Here is a 20,968-nt window from a genome sequence, read left to right on the forward strand (position 1 = left end):
GGCCAGCATGTCTACAACATGCATGGGAAGCCGATGTGCAGCTTGCCAATCAGTGGAGACCGTCTCCCTGCAGTCGACCCGAGGCCTTTGTCTCTGTTCCCTGTCCAGAGACTGTAACCCCTGTGAGCGGTCCATCAACCCCCCCCCCCGCACAAACCCCCCCACAGCCGCACCAGTGCTGTGAGCTTCGCCTTTAATTATCCTCACCGCCATGCAGGGCCATAACCAGCCATCGCTGCCGGCTGCTGGCTCTGTCCATGAACCTGGAGCAGTACGGCCTCGATACCCCCTCCTCTGGAGTCTTCCTGGGTCCACAATGGCTCCTCGTTATCCACGGCTTTCCCACCACTCAGCGTGTTTATGTGTGTGTGTGTGTGTGTGTGTGTGTGTGGTGAACAAGGCCCCAGGCTGGAAGGCCTCTAACTGGTATGGAGAGGCGTCTGGTTGAGACCTCCCCTCTCACCTAGGTTCATAATTGCCCTGCCGCTGGTTTCAGAGTTACCACGAATCGAAGGTCAGGGTTTGGTTGATTTCCCAAGAGAACCGGCCTTCGTTCAGATAACGACCTGATAAGTGACCTTGCGAGCATTTGAATAATCACAAAACAGGAAAGTCAGTGGTCGGTTTTAATTAGTCATACCACTTACTAATCATTACATGATTGTATTCTAGCTTTCTGGCTTTGTTTACATCTCCCCATCATTAAATTGTTATTTTTCCAATTAGACCACATGCAACACAGACTGCGATGGAGCCATTCGAGATTTGTTACCAGAAGTTTTCTTTTGATGCCACCGTCACACAGAGTAAAGGAATCTACATACGCACAATGATATCATGTTCAAAAATTAACATCATATGCAGCTTGTCACTACTTCCAAGCAGTTGGATCGCAGCACCCTGTGGCTGCCCTTGACCCACCGTCTCAGTCACTGCATGTGACTGGATTTTCTCCTGATCACCAGGCTAAAGCACCGCACGCGGTAACGAACTCCTCAAGGTTAAGGGTCCTTCACTATAGGGAAACGACAACCCCATATGGGGGTCTTGTGCTGGAACCAGGCTGCCCCTATTAAAGCCACAGTCCAGAGACAAGCTTTTAGAAATCCTGGACCCTGTCGTGTTGTTTAAGGCCAGCTTAGGATCTGATGATGCACTCCCTTGAGGGGCTTGAGAGCAGACCTAATTGAAGAAGTCTTTTGGATTCAGACAAACCGAGTACAACTCCTTCAGCTGACATCAGGGGCCAGTTATCCCACATCGCCTGCAAGAGCGTTCCTGGTCCTTTAAATTAGGGAAAATAAAATCAGTAATTAACGGTCTTTATTTTAAAAGAAAAAGTGTATCTTTCCTAGATCCAGGATTAGCCAAGAAGCTAAGCACTTGGAAGTGACGTCTGGTAACATTATCGTGTAGAGTTAAAAGGGCTGTTGTTGTTGTTGTTGTTATTGTTTTAATAAGGACATTAATTATATCAAAGCCTAGGGATCAGAATTCTGCCTGACAAAATAAGCTGGGTGTGAGAAACTTCAAGTAAATGACAGCGAAGGTGCCTTCATCTTTGCCAATATGAAAACAGGCCTATCAGCTAATGTAAAAAAAATAAAAGTCTCACTACAGCATTCTATCACAATCGGTTATCAGTTTTATTCTCCCTGATCTTCTATTGTGCCTCGATCAGCGTTTAAACCTGCAAACAGGGGCAGAGGGTGAGGGAACATGAGTGCGGTCTGGCCTGATGGACCTGCTGCCGGCCCCTCCTCACTGAACGGGATTTTCATTGGGAAGTAGTTTAAGGCTGTCGGTCTGCTCCGCGCTTCCCGCTCCGATGGCGCTCCTCCATCCGAGCGCCGTAAGTGCATCCGAAAGCGCCACGACCCGAACCGACCGGCATGCAAATGGGCCGCTAACGTCGGCCCTGCTCACCCGACCCACGGCCTCCCTTCCCACCGGGGGCCACCCTTTGATCCGCTGCTCGGGTTTCAGCCGGAGTTCCCATCTCCCGCCGGATTCTCACCTGCTACACCCCCCACCCCCCCCCTATTCCCAGCACCTGACCCCTTCACCTCCCTCACACCCTCTTTTTCCTTCCTCTGTTCTTTTCTTTCCTTTCTCTCTCCCTGTTTGGCATGCGTTGGCAAAACGCAAGGCATAAATCTCCTGCAGCGACCGGGCGAAGGGGCGTGAGGAGCACGGTGGGGAGGTCAAAGTTCGCGGCGGAGAGGAAGTGACAAGCTGTGAAATGTAAAAAAGCAATTTCTTCCACATGTTCCATCGCTCGGCGATGGGTGCTGAGCTGTCAGCCGGCATCACGCTTAAAATGGGACAGGTTGCTACCCAGCAGACCTGTCACAACTCATTTGTAATTAAAAAGTCTGTGTGATGTTTAAAGCAAAGCACCCGAGAAACTTTTTTTTTAATACTCTGCTCTGTTAAATAAAGATGAGTGCTGGCAAAAGGAAAGCTTTGCTAATAGCAGGGTAGCATATCTGCTGGATATGTTACAGCAGGGTAACATATCTGATACGTCTGCCTTTGATTGGCGTGATGCAGTGGCTTTATAGAAGGACCGGGGAAAAGAGGGAAGGCCGGAGGGGTTTGGGGTTTCCGGGGTCGCCCGTAGGTGGAGGAGTCCGTGCTTCTGTGTGGTGCCGGGTGCAGGGGCTGTGCCATGGACACCATCCTTGCCCGTCTCCATACTCGTGGCTGCTCCGAATGAATCTGCACTGCTGCTCATGCAAACCCCCAGACTGTAATCCAAACTGCCAGATCCTGAATCTGCAACAGCACTAAGGAACACTCAGCTCACGCTAAGTTACAAAACCTAGAGCAAAGCAGAGCAGCACGTCACTGTGGGGCGACAGCAACAGGCCAAAAGAAAAGGAAACAAAAGTGAACCAAAAGTGAACCAAAAGTGAACCCCAGACACAGAGGGTTTAGCTCACCAAGGACCTGAATGGTAGGTGAATGGAATGAACTCCACGGCTGAGAGACGCGGTACTCCTGGACTCCGGTACTGCTGTACTCCGGAACTCTTTTACTACGGTACTCCTTTAGTATGGTACTATGGCACAGCTGTACTACAGTAGTCCTGTGCCATGTTACCCCTGTACTACAGCGCAGAAATGACGAGGCAAATGTAACGTGTACTAGCAGGATTTGGTACTTGTTTCTAGAGCCTTCTCTTTGCAGGGTGTGCGGGGACTGCGTACTCCGGCTGAAGGCAATACCTGGCAGGGAAGCGGAGGAGCCGACGTGGGCGGCCGGCTCCGGAGTGCCGGTGCTGGGGCCCAGCTGGACAGCGGATGGCAGATGCAGGGTGCCGGCTCCCTCCCGGACCCCTGCCTGCTCCCGCGGAACTCTCCTCACCTACAGAGACAGAGAGAGAATTGGCACACACCACGCAGCCGTGCTAATATCACGCTGGTACGCAGTCAACGCCATAAAGCTTTCTAAACAGCATGAAATGGATTTCAGGATCAGTGTATCCAGAACACACAGAACCTGTGAACACAGAAGGCTGCTACTGCACACACCGCACAACAGAATCGGCATTCTAGACTCTGGATGTTTCTAGGATCATCAGGCTCCAGCACCAGGCTGTTCCGCTGCCTAATTTGTTACAGTGACTTCAAGTCCATTATCCTGTAATAGTGTATTAGTGATATTAATCCATCATTCACTAGTGGTGTAAAGGGACAGGGTATGCAGATATAAGCCTGCTCTGAGAGAAGCCATTGTTCTGCCTTTTAATTCAATTAAGCTGTTGAGTAACAGGATCAATGCGTTTCCTCAAATGCGTCCGGATATGTTTAGTAAAGATGTGGTTTGTTTACAATCTGGCTCCAATTTTCAATTTCCTTGCAAGGGCCATTTACATACAGAGAAGCACACAACCACACATGAGCAAACACAAGAGCACTCACAGACCCCAAGATGCATCCCTAAAGATTCCCAATCTCTATGCGGCTCCCAAGTCGAGATAACGCTAGCGCTGTGTATACTTTCTTCTCTTTTTTCTCTCTTTTTGTTTTTTTTTCTTGGGGGCGGGGGGGGGGGGGGGGGTGCGGCATGTACAGCCATTTAAGTGTGAAAGGTATGTTCATTGGTCATTGGTCATTCTGACTGTACCTGGAAGTACAGGTTGCAGAGCCAGGTGTCCAGGTCAGTGGCGAGCAGCTGTTCTATTTTACTGAAGCGGTCGAGGGCAGGCCGGGGGCTACCCCAGAGGAGGGGCATGCGGAAAGTGCCCTGGGTGAGGGCAAGGGAGCAGTTACACACGGGGAACGCACCCCAGGCCACCACACCGCTGACGGGCCCCTCCTCACTGGGCATGCTCAGAAGCCGAAATACCAGCACAGTAGAGGGCAAGAGGTCACATGGTGCAGGCAAGACCTGAGAGAGAGAGAGAGAGAGAGAGAGAGAGAGAGAGAGAGAGAGAGAGAGAGAGAGACACACACACACATCACTACCCCATACTCACCTAAGCACTTTATCCTAAAGTGTGTTTTTATGATTCTACAATGTTTAGTTTGCTTGTTATTCTTTAGTATTCTCAAATACTAATCCAGGGTTTGATGCAAAATGTATCATTATTTGTCTTACAAATAAATCAATTTTAGACAGAAACAAAGATAGAGAAAAAAGACACAGAGACAGAAACATTGTGATATATTATGAGCTAAAAAGATATTTAAAGAACTTAAAATTCGAACCTTAGCAAAAGCAAACAGGTAAAAGGTAAGTGCATCTATTTGTTTATATAACAAAAACAGAATCAACTGAAAGAAGCTCAGTTTAGAAACTCAGACTTTGGAAAATGAATGGTGAATATTTGATTTTTGTATCCATATCTCCTTTGTCTATCAAATGGTCATCCTGAGGCACAAGAGGAGTACAGGATTCACTTTCCAGTGCTGGTGCCTCTCAGGTTTTCCTCAAGTTTTCCTCAGGTCTACCTCAGGTCTACCTCAGGTCTACCTCAGGTCTTCCTCTAGGATCCACTCTTAGCTTTTGTCACACTCAGCTCACTCGTTAGTGCAGCTGCTTCGTTTCCATGTCTATTGTAACAACTGTTTACAAAAGAAACTCACCTGACGTGAATGACTCACCCTTCTAACTCTGACTTATCTTGGGGAGGTTCAACTGTTTAAAAGTGGGGCTAGACTGAGGTTTGGAGATGGCGGGCCACAGCACTTGGAAGGTCTTATTTGCATTCTCAAGGTGCCAAGATCACAAGAATTTCCGGCACATAACCGTAATGTTGGGAGGCACGAGCCGACGCAAAGACAAGCATGAGTGCCAGAAAACATCATATTTAAAGGGGAAATTCAGGAGGATTTAGTGCAGATTTATTGTAGCGTGTGTAAGACGCACACGAGCTGACAGCCATGCTGGGGTTTCGCTCGCTTAACAAACATGGGTTCCTATTTACTGCAGGAGTGGGAGACAGACCCGCGTTGCAGTGTTAAAAAATGAAGTGACAGAGAGGAGCTCGGCACTTCATCAATCACGCTGGGGAATATTTCACCCCGCTATCAGTAGTGATGGGGAAACAGAGGAAAGAGCTCCAGTATCACATTCATCACCCGCTCAGCTCCTCCACACCGCACCCTCACACCTGATACACCGCAAAGACTCTCCATGACTCCACATTCTCCCCTGTTACGCGTGGTGGGGGGAGGGGGTTTATTTCATATGCTTAATTCACTAAAAGAATAAGTGTAGGGAATAGAGAGAAAGAGAGGGAGAGAAATAGAGGAAATGACAGAATAACTTGGAAAATGATTGTGTGTGTTGATGGCCTGTCTGAGAGTCGTGAGCCGGAGGAGTTCTCAGAGCTGGTAGCTAGAAGCATGTACGGCAATCCGAATGGGCTCCAGTGAACCACCATTCAGCCATTAGAAAGATTGCATTTCATCCAACACAGACCTGTGTTTTCTATGCAAACGCTAGAGGAAGTGGGAGGAGTTGAGGGCAGATGAACGAGAAGGGGGAGGAGCCCAGACGGTTTAGCATGGGGATGCTTCATCGGATCAGGGAAAAGATTCCACCGAGAGGACGAAAGAGCCGTGTGGGCTGTGGAAGAACGGCAGGGGAGCTGGAGGGACTAAAGAGGCGTAAGAGCATTGGTTGGCTAAGCAGTCAGACACACTCCTATCATCGCCATCCTGGGCTACCGAGCCTCCACGCGCATACACGTCCAGAAGCAAGATGAAATCTCCACGTGGTACTGGCCTTCCCACCAACACACGGCTGACTGAAAAAAGGAAAGAAAGAATCCAGAGCCGAGCTCAAGAGAGAAAGCCAAGCGAGAGAAAAGATGATAAGCCGCCAAATTCCACCTGCGATGTCTAATTCCTCGTTTCTTCAGAAAATGGAGAACAAATACAGGATTGCCATTGTAGGCACTGCAGCCAATCGTAGGAAAATCTGATCAGATTCTCCAAACCATAAACAAAGGCAAAAAGCAACAAAACACACGAGCAGCAGCAGGGCTGACTAGACGAGAGCTGGAGGACAGGCGAGACTCTCAGTGGAGCAGCACGCACTCTCCAGCCGAAGCCCAGACAGACAGAAACACAAACGTACACAGATCTAGACATAAGCGCACCAGAGAATTTTATTTTTAATTCAGTGAAAACTTATATCCCATTACCTGAGGATAAGGTCTCAGAAAACAAATGTTTGTGAATGTGTTTAGGAGGTTGTAAAGCTACCAGAAAGTATATATTTAAATGCCATTTCTTTAGTGAAAAGAATAAAACAGCCAATCATATGTAAATGTCTATATGAACATTGTCTATATGTATGTGTCTGTGTCTGGTGATTTTAAAGCTTTGAATTTTTTGTTCTTTTTTTCTTCAATCATATTACCACTTTTATCATTATTTAAGATTGATGCTCAATGCTTTTGCAACAATAAATCACAATTCATGCCAATAAAGCCATCTGAATCATAAATTGAGATATCAAGAGCGAGAGAGAGAGAGAGAGAGAGAGAGAGAGAGAGAGAGAGAGAGAGAGGGGAGTGACAGAGAGAGAGAGAGGGGAGAGAGAGAGAGAGAGAGAGAGAGAGAGAGAGAGAGAGAGAGAGAGGGAGGGAGAGAGGTATAACAAACCCAAACTCTAATCTGTAGATTAGAAGATTGGCGATTACAATTTCCTTTACATTCACTTTTTAAGACATTTCCTTTTTTGCTATATACTTCTAATAATTATGGCTGCTCATGTTAAATATACTTTTATTGTTATGTACTAAATCTGTTCAGAACTGATCATTGTTTTAGGATATGGATCCCCACAGGATGGCTCACAGAGAATTCTTATGAAACTGATTTATGAAAGCCTATAATATTATTTTTTCAATATTGTCATATGCTGTCAGAGTTTACATCCCAGACACTCTATATTTCTCTCCAACTTCTCCCATCTCACTGTTAGACATGGCTCAGCCCTTACATAAATGAATTATAAACCTTCACTTTGATTTACATTCACGACTGAAATGTCACATTTGAGAAGCCGCTCTTTTAAACATATTGGATTTTCCTCCGCTAAAACCGTAAGCTTTCTGCAGCAGATTCTGAAATGGCAGCGTTCCACGATCCTAAGTCCATCGCTCTTCGGGGCTCGCCAACAGTCAGCTGGCCTTTCAGAAGAAGAACTGACAAAGCAGATAGCCCGTTTGGGAGTACAGAACATTCCGGAGTTGTTTCCGCACTCTCGCCGGTCTAGCACACCCACCTAACCTTTGAGTGAGCAGGACTTCTCAGGGTCTTGCCAGCACTCGCTACAGTTTAACCGAAGCGTCCTGCCCATTGCGTCCTGCTCCTTGGTTATCGGGAACCTCCAGGGCTCGTGAGGCAGTGGTGGCGTGGTAGTAAAGGGGCAGGGCCATTCCTCTTCACCGTGCTAGACTGTGACAGACAAGCGCCGTTTCCTTTACGAGACAGTCATTTAGCAAATTTCATCTCTGGACCTTACTTCAAAGGCCTCCTCACTCACCACCTCCCTCTCCACAGATGATGGGTGTTAATAGATACCCCTTGTTGTGAGAATTACTTTCAGATGAAGAAAGTGTTTTGAGTTTCTCGTCACATGTGTGTATCCTCAAAGTTCCTGTCATTTTTCTCTCTCCTGCGCTCTGCCAATGTGCTGTTCACCACCCCTCACCCCTGTTGGTCCCTCTCTCATCACAGAAAATATACGGGTCCACAATCAAAAACACATTTCATATGTTACAGACGGTAATCGTAGACTTGCTGAAGCAGTGGAGAGCTATGAAAAGAGTTCATAAACAGTGAGGCTAATACGCAAGATTCTTACGGCATGCCAACAAACATCTGTTTTTCACTCTGTCCAGAGCCCCTCCATATTATGGCAGGGTCAGTGTACCTCTAAACCTAGAACCACTGATAATATCCCTACTGACAGAGATTCTGGCAGCCCCTACTACCATGGCCTAGCAATGGCTTCCTTCCCCCTGAAACTGAGTGGACCTCCCCCTGAAACCCATCCCTCAGCGCTGGCGTAACAGAATTGACCTGCTGGCCGTGAAGTGTTGCCTGCTCCCTGCCTGGGACCTTCCAAACTAACCTGAGGAGTTCAAACTCGGGCGTGGGGATTAGCTCGGCTGGTACGCGCTCACCACGGGGAGGCTCTGGTGGAAGCACAGGTCTGTGTCGCAGTAGCGGCCTCCGTGCTCGACGGGCTCCGTGACGCCGGCCCACCGCTTCCTCTTCAGCCCAGACCAGAGCAGAGCGGGGCCGGCCAGCCGCGTGTGCAGGCTCACGCTCACGGCGTACGGGCCCCGCGGGAGCTTCTCCCGTACCGCTCGCAAACGCCCCACGCACACCTCCACGGGCTGCGGCGCCCGCACCCAGTCCACCTACGGAGATGTGCGGTGGGAGGGAGGAAGTGAGAGAGGAAATGCAAAGGGGGGAGAGAGAGATGCAGAGAGACAGATAGAGACAGAGACAAAATCAACTTTAACAGCCTGTGACCACATGAGATTGATTTCTTCTCCTCTTACAGACATTCCACTCACTCTCACCCGTGAGAATATAAATGTATGATTAATACAGCCGCATCATTTAACAGTGATAAATCAACGGCACTTTCACAAACACGGTGGAGCAGCTGTTCGCAGGACCAGGGGAGTGTCGCAGTCAGGGGGCGAGAGGGGGAGACAGAGTCAGGGACTACTCAGGTGGGCAGAATTTAAATACAAGTGTGTTTGCGGGAGAGCTGGAAGTCTCCACTGAATATGTGTGTGTTCATGTATGTGAACTTGCGTATGCGTGCTTGTATGTGTTATGTGTGATTGTGTGCGTGCGCGTGTGCATGTGTGTGTATCTATGTGTCCAGGGGTGCATGTGTGCGTATGTGTCTGTTTGTGCTCGCGAGTGTGTGTGTGTGTGTGTGTGTGTGTGTGTGTGTGTGTGTGTGTGTGTGTGTGTTTGTGTGTGTGCTGCCGGGTGACTGCTTCAGCAGGGCTTGCACAGCTCTGCCAGGACTGAGCTGACCTCATTTCTCCAGGAGAGTATCTGGAGTTTCACACAGGAAGAACATTGAGCTGGACTCCCAACTTCTCTCTCACACACAGATTTGTGTGTGAGTGCACACACACGCTCACACATACACACACACACACGATTCCTACAGTCTAGGGGACTGTTTGTATTTGTAATAACGGAATTATTTAGGACTATCAGTAAAAACTAGGGACCAAAACGTCCAGAGGTTTTCACTAGCTGCATTCTGCACAGTGTAATATTTCTGCACAAATATTACTGCACATGTGAATAAATGGCTGAGTTCAAAGCACTGAATGAATTTTTCTTCAACGCATGATCAAAGTGACTTACAGACAACATTTTAAACTCAGGATATTACTTATTCAGCCTTTTGAGGTGTGGCTCTAACAAAAGCAAGATCTGTTACTAACAAGACAGCACACAGTGTATTCATAAACATAGAATAAATGCAGGAAATTAGAAACAGAAAAAAGAGAAAAAATGAGATATTAAAAGCCACAATTAGAAATGACTACAACAGGCAGGTTATTAGCGCAGCGTTAACAGCAGGAGCGGTAGCCATGCTCTCTCATAGTACAGAGTTATTCCCTGAAGCAAGAGTGTCACACTCAGCTGTTGCTGATCAGGGTGTTACTGTCTTACTGTGTTACTGGGTTACCATGTTATTGTGCTACTGTACTACAGTCTTCTTAGGAAGTATGCTGGATTCTTAAAGAAGTCCGAGATATCCATGTTGTAGAAAGACCACCACGGTTATGCAGTGCAAGCCCTCCGTTCCTGCAGAGCTGCTTACTGGCGGCTCACCTGAACAAACCTCCACCCCACCTCCACAACAGATGCAGCACTGCCCCTTCAGTCACGATAGCACACAGCGGCTGCCGCCGGCCCCACACCAAGCCCGGTGCGTTCAGGAAAAATTATAGATGCGAACGCATATACGCCCACACCCCCACACCCGCACGGCGAGAGACTTCCAGGAAGCTAAAAAGCGAAAACAGCCCGGCACCTCCGAGGTGGGGCGGGTTTTGCTTAAAGTGCCAGTACGCAGCAACGCGCCTCCAGACGAGATCAAAGCCACCCAGACCTCTGCTTTCTGAGGCCGCTGCTCCTGCTTGCTCTCTCGGCGAAGCCTCTTTTCAGCCATACGCACTGACAGCTCACGGAAACTCAACTCTTGGTGCACAGGAAGCACAAAATCCAAAAGAAACAAACAAAAAAAAAACAACAAAAAATACTTCTTTTCATTCTAAGTATAGCCTAATATTCTGAGATTAAGCTTTCTCGTTAATTATTTTCATTTTAATTAGTAAATCTTAATTAACAATGAACATTTACCCTTAAAATCTTTGGCTTCAGACTGAAGGGGGAGTGTTGGGGGGGGTGAATAAATATGACAATCTTTTTGGGTCCTGAAGGCAGGATTACTGATGCAGGCAAGCTTAGTTATTAAACACGTTCTAAATTAAATGCCTCCATGAATTTTGCACAGAAATATATTTTCATAGTTTTGCATGCCAAATGTGACATTTTATATTTGAGATTCATCTGCTGCAGTAATTTTGGAAATGTCATATAAACAAAGATTTTGTCATTTACCAATGAAATTACTATGCATGGCAGGTTAGCCATTGCTTTTCTGGCTGCGCTGGTTGTTTCAAGTCAGCAAGCCATAAAAAATCTTTATCTCTCTGAAACACAGCAATTTGGGAGATAATGGAATGGTGACTTGGGGGCAGAGATGCCAGTGTGAGGAATTATACCACAATTTCACTGCATTTACAGCCTTCCTCAAAGCTGCTTCCCTCTCTCTCCTTCTTACTCTTTCTCTTCCTCTGTCTTTCTCCTTCTTGCTCTCTCTCTCTCTCTCTCTCTCTCTCGCTCTCCCTCCCCCTGTAAACCATGGCTGCCTGAGACAGGAATCATTACAACACTAAGCCTATACCATGACAGAACAACAGCATCTTAAACTGCGCACACACGCACACGCACACACACACACACACACACACACACACACGCCCATGTACAAGTGCAACCTCGAAGCCTCACACATGCACACACACACACATGCAAACCCACACATGCACACACACACGGACGCACACACATGCACGCACACACATGCACGCACACACAAATACAGATGCCCCTTTATTCTTAATACAGACTATTTATTTTCTGAAATTCAATTAGTTTTTACAGTTTTTTCACAAACTATGTGTATGTGTGCGTGTGTGTATATGTATGTGTGTGTGTTTTAACTGGCACACATGCACACAAAAAGTGGTTCTATGCGATTTTGCTCCGATTTCTCATCATTACATCATGTAGACACCCGTATCATTCCCAGCTGACAAAGAAAAATCTTTCTCAGCATCTTTCAGGTAACAGAACTAGCCATAAACAGCAGAGCAGAAACCCACCCACCCAGCCAAGCCAAGCTGAGCTCCATAGTCCTCTGTGTTTCCTGTCAGGACCAGCAACAAGATGTGTCTGTGTCTCTGTGTGTGTGTGTGTGTGTGTGTGTGTGTGTGTGTGTGTGTGTGTGTGTGTGTGTGTGTGTGTGTGTGTGTGTCTACCTGCCAGGGAAGGTCAGATTCGATGACCAGTGACTCACTGTTCACCGTAGCTTCGCTGATTTCTCCATACTGGGCGATAACTTCAGCCTGACGCTGGCGCAAAGCATTCAGCAAGCGACTCTCTGCCCTGGAACACATACAGACATGCAGCACACAGCTCAACACAGCCCAGCACTGTGCACATCCACTAATCCTTTTACCAGGTACCCTCACACTGCCCTGAACCTAATCTAATAGCCTGCAACAGACGTATGTCTAGAGCTTCCTCCCTCTCTCTATCTCTCGTTTACTTTCCCTCTGCTCTTCTCTCTCTCTAGCACTCAGCCTCTCTCTTATTGGGGCCAAAGCAATAAAGCCCTCCTTTGTACCATCTCCACACCTAACCTCTTAATTCCTCAAAGCAGCAATACCACACTGTCCGTCTCTCCTAAAGGAAAAAAAAAATCTAATTAAATCAGGTAATTGCAGCACAACAGGAACAGAGTTGGTGTTGGACTTTTTTTGTTGCTGTTGTCTGTTTAAAATGTTGCATAGGCTTTCATCAGTAGCAAGAACAAGGCCACAGTATTTAGCTAATTAATCAAAGCACAGAGATTTTAAGCCAAAGCGCTCAGAAGTGCAGGGAAGAGTAAACCTGTTCCACCAGCATCTCCTGCCTAATCTCCATCCTTGATCAGATCTGGGTAATGTAGCTCTGGGCCAGTGCATGATGAGGCTGTTTGCTGTCTCTCAGCCACCCACCAATAATAGAAAGGGGAATATACAGGGCCAAGGATGTCTGGGAAAGGTCACAGAACAAGACTCTGATCTGCAGCTCATATGCCCCACTCCCACCCACAGCCCGGCCGTACCAAGCAGCCCATATTCCCCTGATTTTAATATGCCGGTGTAGACAGGGCCGAACAGTTCTTAAAAACTTTAAGCACACTCATGCCTACAGGGGTGTGAGAGAGAGAGAGAGAGAGAGAGAGAGAGAAAGAGAGAGAGAGAGTGTGCAAGAGCGAGAGAGAGTGAGGAAGCAAGAGAGAGAGAGGCAGAGGAAGAAAAAGAGAAAGACTGATGTGCGTAGAACAAAATTGATGCTCTCTTTGCGTCCAATGACACGGACAGATTTTTCTGCCCTGTGGCAACTTACCCACAATGCACCAGCACAGACAATGCATTGTGTAGTATATTACGAATATATTACATATCGTTGCAAAAAAAAAAATGTCAGCAAAATGTAAATGCTGCTCAGAACACAGATTAATGATTATTTCACATAACATCAGATGAAAACGAGCATGTAACAAGACACACACACACACACACGCACACACACCTCTGGAATGCTGCATACAACCTCTCCTGCAGGAGAGACTCCTCCTGATCCACACCTCTGATGGGAAAAGGCTCCTTTAGGAAAAGAGCAGTCAGAGACAGAGAGAGCTGGTACAACATCACATGGCATGAGTACGACAGATCACTGGGGCATTTAGAAAAGAGGGAGAAATATAATTACACCAGGCGCTCATTATTCTTGCAGTTCATTTATTTATTACATTTCGTGATTATTTTACGCAGCACCTAGCTTTCTGCACCAATTTGTTTATTATAACATGGCCATGATCCTGAGATATTCCAGGGGCTGAATGGAGAGAATTTACACAGCGCAGATCTGAGACTTGTCTGCCCTGATTGCGTGACGAGTCAGAGCCTTTCTGAAGGACGGTAGTCAGACGAGACTGGCGTGGGACACATTTCAAAAACACACACAAAGAAGAGGATCAGAGATGGGTCTCCCGTGGGCCCACGCCAGGTCCTCCCGACATACGTCGGTACCTTCGCCCTCCCCCTCAAGATGGCCATGACTCTCCGTTTTCTGGCCTGGTCCACCTCTGTCAGCCCTCTCTCCACACGCTCATCCTGCCAGGGAGGAGAAAAGAAGTCTAAATAAATCAATAAATCAATAAATCAATAGTGTGTGTTCAGTCAGGTGCAGGCACAGTAATGCCATCTCCAGGAGACTATCGCAAGCCGGTCTCCCATACACACCGCGTGGATCTCTTGACGCGTGTTCTGAGGGACAGCGTTCCGTAGGTATGTTCCCCTCAGCCGACCACCACACGTTCTGACTGACAGTGGCACACCGTCGTTCGACTCCCATTGCTTCAAGACTCCAAACAGACAAGACTCCATCTCTGCTTAGAGCGGCATTTCATACTGAGGTCTGCTGTTTGCTTACTTGCCAAGACAGATCATGGCCACAAATATGATGAATAATTTCTCATTTTTTCCACTTTTAGTCTAGCATTTGTCCTCCTTCAGCTTTCCAACAATGCCTCCGCGTGTAGCTACATTCAGCTCCCAGAGAGAAATCTGCCTCGGGAAGCTTCCTCGCCTCCTCCAGCTGATCCACGCAGGGCTCAGAGCCCCACACCCGCTCCAAGTTCCCGCAAAGCGATTGTTGACAAACCACAAAGGAAAAAGTAAGGAGTGGCAGCTGTTCCAGAGACCGTAGGAGAACGGTAGGAATGGGAGCAGGAAGCGCTCTGGCCTATGGAACATCTTGGCAAGGGTTTTTTTTTTTCCCACAAAGGCACCAAGACCAGATAAAAAGATGCTATGGTTTTATTAAATAGCTAAGACCTATTTAATAAAAGCTATTTCATACAGACCAAGGTCATTCTAACCATGCAGTTCTGCATGGCATCTTCAGGGACAGCAGTAATCAGCGCTGAGGGGGAAAAAACTTCTGATTTTAGCTGACTGACATTTTTAGCAATATTTTTTTACTTATCACCAATCTACAAAGCACTGAAGAAATGAAACAAAAGCAAGCAGTCAGTAGTGACTGACACAGCCAGCAGACTATACTTAAAGATTCCTAGGGACAAGTGGTTAAGGACAGGATGACTTCAGTGCCCCCTAATCACTTTACGCAGTTCAACCATCCGGTGCATACAGGAAGGTTACACAGACCTATTTTGTAAGTACTTTGTGAGTGTGTGTGTGTGTGTGTGTGTGTGTGGTGTGTGTGTCTGGGTCGGTGTGTGTGTAAGTGTGGTGTGTGTGTGTGTGTGTGTGTGTGTGTGTGTGTGTGTGTGGTGTGTGTGTGTGTGTAAGTGTGGTGTGTGTGTGTGTGTAAGTGTGGTGTGTGTGTGTGTGTGTGTGTGTGGTGTGTGTGTCTGGGTCGGTGTGTGTGTAAGTGTGGTGTGTGTGTGTGTGTGTGTGTGTGTGTGTGTGTGTGTGTGTGTGGTGTGTGTGTGTGTGTAAGTGTGGTGTGTGTGTGTGTGTGTGTGTGTGGTGTGTGGTGTGTGTGTAAGTGTGGTGTGTGTGTGTGTGTGTGTGTGTGTGTGTGTGTGTGTGGTGTGTGTGTGGCTCTGACCTGTTCCAGTGAAGTACGGCCTAGTGGGATCATGTCATCTTGCACTTGCTCCCTCAGCTGTTCCACATAGTGGGGGATAACCTCTTCTCTCCTCTCCTTCATCTGCTCCCACAAACGATCCCTCCATCCAGCCTGGGGGACCTCGGAAGCCCCAGCTAATGCCTTCTCCTCCATAACACTACCTGCGGGGGGAAAGACAAATAGAGAGAGAGAGATAGAGAGAGACAGAGAGAGACAAACTAAGAAAGAGAAAAAAATGTGCCCCTCAGTTGGTGTTAAGGGGTCCAAAGTGTGCAAAGAATATATCCACCATACCATTATACCTCCACCAGTCTAAACCGCTGATACAGGGGTGGATCCATGCTTTCAATGTCTGCGCAAAATTCTGACCCTTCTGAATGTTGCGGCAGAAATTGGGGCTCATCAGACCTGCCAATGTTTTTCCAATCTACTACTATGCAATTTTGGTGAGCCCATGTGAATTGTAGCCTGTAGTCTTAGCTGTAGCCTGTAGCCTTTGGTGAGCCCATGTGAATTGTAGCCTGTAGTCTTATCTGTAGCCTGTAGCCTTTGGTGAGCCCATGTGAATTGTAGCCTGTAGTCTTAGCTGACAGGTGTAGCATTCTGCTGCTGTAGACCACCTACTTCAAGGTCTGATGTGCGTTCAGAGATGCTAGTCTGCATACTCTGCATACTTCGGTAGTAACGAGTGGTTTTTGGAGTTACTGTTGCCTTTCTATCAGACCAGATCAGGCTGGCCATTCTCCTCCGTCCTCTGGCATCAACAAGGCATTTTCCGTCAGAGAACTGCCGCTCACTGGACAGTTTCTTTTTCTGACCATCCTCTGTAAACCCTAGAGATGGTTGTTTGTGAAAATCACAACAGATAAGCTGTCTCTGAAAATTGAGTGAGTAGATATTTGCGTTACTGAGTAGTTGTACAGGTGTATCTGATAAAGGGGCAGGCAAGTGTGTGTATACATCTTTGGCGAAGACTGAAGAAGTGTCACTAGGCCAAAACGAGAAACAGCAGAAGAAATAATTAGGATCATGAATGTCAACTGAATCCAGTATAAAGTCACAGATATTTCAAAGATGCCATTAAGAGAAAACAGGGGCTACCAGTCGATCATGGCAGATACCAGTGGCTGCCAGTGGAATCTATGCAGTATGACTACCATGTGGATTTCTATGTGGTCTACCAGTAGAGTTCTTAACTGTTGGAAACTAAAGATAACATTGCGCAATATATGTACATCATGCCTCATAATCACCAAATCATTTCACATCTCGTAGAGAATAAAGCAAAACCAACCAAAGCTGTCCCATTGCCCACAGACACACACAGACACACACAGACACACACAGACACACACAGACACACACACACACACACACACACACACACACACACACACACACACACACATGCTCATACAGCCCCCAGTGAGGTCGGATTAAACTCGTTTAGGGCTGGGGCTCTGAGGTGCAGCCACTTTCCTCCAAACCAAATTACAGAGAAATTTGAAGATTTAATTAAAGCATTCGGTTAATCAGACCGTACTCCTAATGAAGGCCTAGTGTAATAGCATTGCTTCTCACGTGCACACACACACACACACACACACACACACACACACACACACACACACATACACACAAACACACACAAACACACAATCTAGGGTTAGAGTTAGGTCAATCGATGAAGCATCAGCCCATAGCTAATGTTCACCACAGGACAAGCTCCGATTACTTCTATGAAGAATTGCTTTACATCTGCAGGGATTTCCCAGTTTCTCCTGTAAGATGTTCCCAGTGCCCATGTGTGCTGCCTGCTGCCTCACCAAGCTGCCCAAATCCAGCGGCACCAAGCGGCTTCTGCTGAGAGGGATTTCTAAAGGATCCCTTCCTCTTAAACACTAAATACTGGACTCATGTCCATTTAGCTAACAATGTTTTCCACGCCTTGTTCATTGTTAACCCGCTTTAATGTGTGAGTGCACCAGCGCAGGAGGGAGAAGCATGGGATCTTGGAATCTCGGGCGGAAGATCAAAGCCTGAGAGGCTGGCCAGCAGGGGGCAGGAGCGGGTGGCCCCAGCACGGCCCCTGGCCGTGGCCCGCCGTCGCCGCGGTGAGGGCCCGCCAGCTGGGTGGATGGGTGGGTGCCGGAGGAAGGGCTGATCCTCCTCCTCTTCCTCGGTGGAAGCGGGCTAATCCCAGTATCCTCTTTCCTAGCGCTCCTTTGTGGGATTTCGGAAGCGTCGGGAGACAATAACAGAGCAGCTAATCTCGCAGTGCCAGTGAAAATCCCAAGCGCACACGTGCGCACTCCTGCAGGCCCTGCCAAGGAGTCACGGCAACCATGCTGTGTCTCAGCCGGAGCACGCGGAGAGCATCGTACCGCCAAAACAAAGGCGTCGAGAAGTCTGTCGGATCTCCGTCGGTTGGGGGGAGGTCTCAAACCTGTCCCCTTGCTAATGGAACAAGGATTCCGTCAGAGACAACAAAGAGCCCAGCACAGGGGACAAGCATATTACAGCAGTGATGAGTGGTTCGCTGTAATCAGTGCCTGTCCACAGGGGCTCCCTGATGAGGAAAGAAGTCTTATGTGATGGTTTGATGAGATTTGAATAGCTGGGCTGACAGCTACCCTGGTAATTCTTTACTGAGTAATGTCATACTTGAAAAAAGTATTGTAACAGACAATGTATCCTGTAATTGAAGAAATTATGTATTACTTAGGAAATGTACAGTATGTAATATTAAAACTTACTCATTGTACCTTATACTATTGTTTCTAACATTTGATACTGGACATACTGGACATCTTATCATTCTGATCATGGTGATAATCAGGAAAACCCATAATATTTTATTTGTTCCATATATATATTACCAGATTGTTGATATATATTGATTATATTGTTGATATTAAATCTAACAAGAAAATCAGTAATATTTTATGTTAATTACATTTTGAATACTAGCAAAATACACAATAACAGAAGGCACCGTCTATCAGGTAAATGTAAGTTCCAGAGGGCAAAGAAATGTAGGACGGTTGTCTTACCAGGCAAATCTATGCTGGTTGAAGCCTCGTCTTCATTCAGCATCTGAGCCAGTTTCTCAAACACACCACGCTCGTCCTCCTTCAGGACGCCTGGGATGTAAGGAAGCAGTGTTAATGAGCCATTGTAAATAAGAACCAGTCCTGCCGTTCACGTTCACAGCCGCCCTGGTGGACCTGGGTCACCTGCACGGAAACGTCAGCGTTTCTAAAACCCACACTGAAGCAGCTTTCTAACAAACCCACACTGATTCTCCGCCCCGTTTTACATTCATTTATTAAAGTCCAAGCTTATAATAACATACATGCATGTCCTTACGGAAGGCTTCCCTAAGCAAGGAAATATATGCAGGATTTCACACCACAATGTTCCCACCTATGAAATATTATTGTCAAAGGTGATTCTGTTTGGGAGGATTCGAGGATATTACAGAACAGCGATGTCCAGATAGATACAGCGAGAATGGCTTTCCTGTTAATAGGCAGGTTTCATTATAACATGCATATTACCTTGATCCCCAGAGCATGCTTTTAATAGGCATACGGGGGGACATCTATTGCTACTCTGAGGAGCTTTCCTGCTGTCATTTGGAGTTGTTAAAGGAAGCAGTGAAGAACTGAAAATGGAAACAGCCAATGACACGTGACCTTCGGCAATGACAGCCACCGTGCCAGCCTATCTCGTCAGCCATCGGTAAAAAGTATTTACATAGACCATCCCACCGAGCATGGCAACTGGCTGAAAGTGATCTCGTTCACCCTGCTTTAATGAATTGAGACGGCCCATTACGAACAGAAATGGCATACTTAATTCCAGCTCATCTCCCGCTCCGGCCCCGGCCGTCCTACACCGCCTTGGGTCGCCCTCCACCGCCGCCACGGGGTCAAAGTAATTTCGGGCACCTTCAATTCCTGTGGAAAGTACAGATGGATGACAAAAGAGAAAAGCAAGAGAATGTGAGAGAGAGGGAGAGCGCGAGCCAGGCGGAAGGGAGTTGATAGGTGGCGGGTTGGGTAAGGTTAGTGATTATTAGAACCATATGAAGCGAAAATGTTAATTTTGAAAGCCCACACCGGGGCAGCCGTGCGAGGCAGGCTACCTGATAAGGCCTCACTCTGCCCTGCTTCCCGGAGCTGTGCCAGCAGGACCCGCCGCTGCTCTGGGGCCTAATTATCATGCTAGGAAAGGTCAGCCCAGCCAATCTCTTAAACACAACCTGCCATATGTTACCTGTGTTCAAAAGAACTAATGAGAAATGTGTACAAGATTACGAGTGCCAAGATTTCAAAGACAATACCCTAACTCTGGTCCAGGGTCGACGGGCAAAGCTGGGGAGGGAGAGAGAGAGAGAGAGAGAGAGAGAGAGAGAAAGAGACAGAAGCGAGAAAGAAGAGAGAGATAAAGGAGAGAGGTGAGGGGGAGTGAGAGTAAGCTCCATGTGCCATTGCCTTCTTATTAGCAATCGCTGACCTATGGGCATCAAAGCTGCTTGCCAGACTTTAAAAAAAATCCAGCAGCTAGAGGCAGTATTCTATTAACCAGGTACACCCAGCCGCGCAGCTCTCCGCACCTAAAAGCACATGGCTGCCCTGCGATATTCAGACCTACACACTCCAGTCATATCTGCTTCAAGTCCCGTTTTAGTGTTTGGCTGATTCAAAACGAGCTGATAAGTGCAGTTATGGCGTCATGAAAATTACAAGTTTTACAGCTGTGGCCTGTGCAGCACAGAGCATCACAACAGTGATCAGTAATAACATTAAAACAGTTGATACACCAGGAAAATCCACTTTACAAATGACCCTTTGTAAAGTTTCAGATTTAGTCTGTCAGTAGGCCTAATTGCCATACACCCTTGTGGCATTTGATTCCTAATCAGAATTAACCATGAAACGCACAGTCGGCCTGTTTCATGTTGTACATACAGTTTACTACTTGGCCTCGGCAGTTCTGAGAACAGCGGTTCTATTCTGTGTGTGGCTCGTTTGCGTGACGCGAGCTAGCTCCGAGATGGCGTCTCTGAATAGCATTTTCGATTGACTTCAATAGCTTGGCCGTCCTCCAATGTCTCGCTGCTCTGAGCCAGCACTGCATTCCCTCCTCGTGAGCACGCCATCATAGCTCACAACTAAGGCTTTCTGGAGGAACCTTACACATAGACTGAACAAAGGGTAAAAATCTGATTTTTTCATGATGCCAGTATGGTAGTTTGAAGTAAAGACAGTATAAAAGATGCATGGCCGATGAAATAAAGAAATAAAAAGGAGATGCTTTTTTATGCCACTGTAAAAATAATCTTTATTTCAGTAAGACAGAAAATGTAGTATTTATCAAAGGAATTGATTAGAACAGTACTAGTTTTAAAATAATGTATAGATGAAGGCTGAGTTTTGATCTCAGTTTGAATTTGA

The 20,968-nt window shown here is 47.0% G+C and overlaps 2 protein-coding genes across 2 annotated transcripts in view; both read right to left on the reverse strand.

Annotated features, from left to right (window-relative positions):
• The window catches only part of LOC118241440 (uncharacterized), a 50,046-nt gene extending 39,363 nt beyond the window's left edge, over positions 1–10,683 (reverse strand). The window contains exons 1-5 of the mRNA XM_081722552.1: positions 10,546–10,683; positions 8,651–8,890; positions 4,132–4,395; positions 3,231–3,369; positions 2,506–2,778 (exon numbers count right to left, since the gene is read on the reverse strand). Of these exons, the coding sequence (XP_081578678.1) occupies positions 2,506–2,778; positions 3,231–3,369; positions 4,132–4,395; positions 8,651–8,890; positions 10,546–10,683 (1,054 nt within the window). The remainder of the gene's footprint in view (positions 1–2,505; positions 2,779–3,230; positions 3,370–4,131; positions 4,396–8,650; positions 8,891–10,545) is intronic.
• Positions 10,684–13,807: 3,124 nt separating this feature from the next.
• LOC145659682 (orofacial cleft 1 candidate gene 1 protein homolog) lies at positions 13,808–20,037 on the reverse strand. Its single transcript, XM_081722555.1, has 5 exons — positions 20,028–20,037; positions 19,364–19,468; positions 18,560–18,649; positions 15,486–15,667; positions 13,808–14,023 (listed from the first exon to the last, which is right to left on the reverse strand). Exons 1-5 carry the CDS (start codon positions 20,035–20,037, stop codon positions 13,808–13,810), a joined length of 603 nt encoding a protein of 200 aa, XP_081578681.1.
• Positions 20,038–20,968: the final 931 nt, after the last annotated feature.

The sequence above is a fragment of the Electrophorus electricus genome, chromosome 1 (genome assembly GCF_041902795.1).
Source record: "Electrophorus electricus isolate QZ-2024a chromosome 1, ASM4190279v1, whole genome shotgun sequence".
Classification (NCBI taxonomy): domain Eukaryota; kingdom Metazoa; phylum Chordata; class Actinopteri; order Gymnotiformes; family Gymnotidae; genus Electrophorus; species Electrophorus electricus.

Excerpts from the sequence above, each read along its gene's own strand:
- LOC145659682 (XM_081722555.1), bottom strand. Across the intron at positions 15,668-18,559 it reads AACCAGCATAGATTTGCCTG|GTAGTGTTATGGAGGAGAAG; the intron begins GTAAGACAACCG and ends TTCCCCCCGCAG. Across the intron at positions 14,024-15,485 it reads GCCGTACTTCACTGGAACAG|GATGAGCGTGTGGAGAGAGG; the intron begins GTCAGAGCCACA and ends CCTCCCTGGCAG.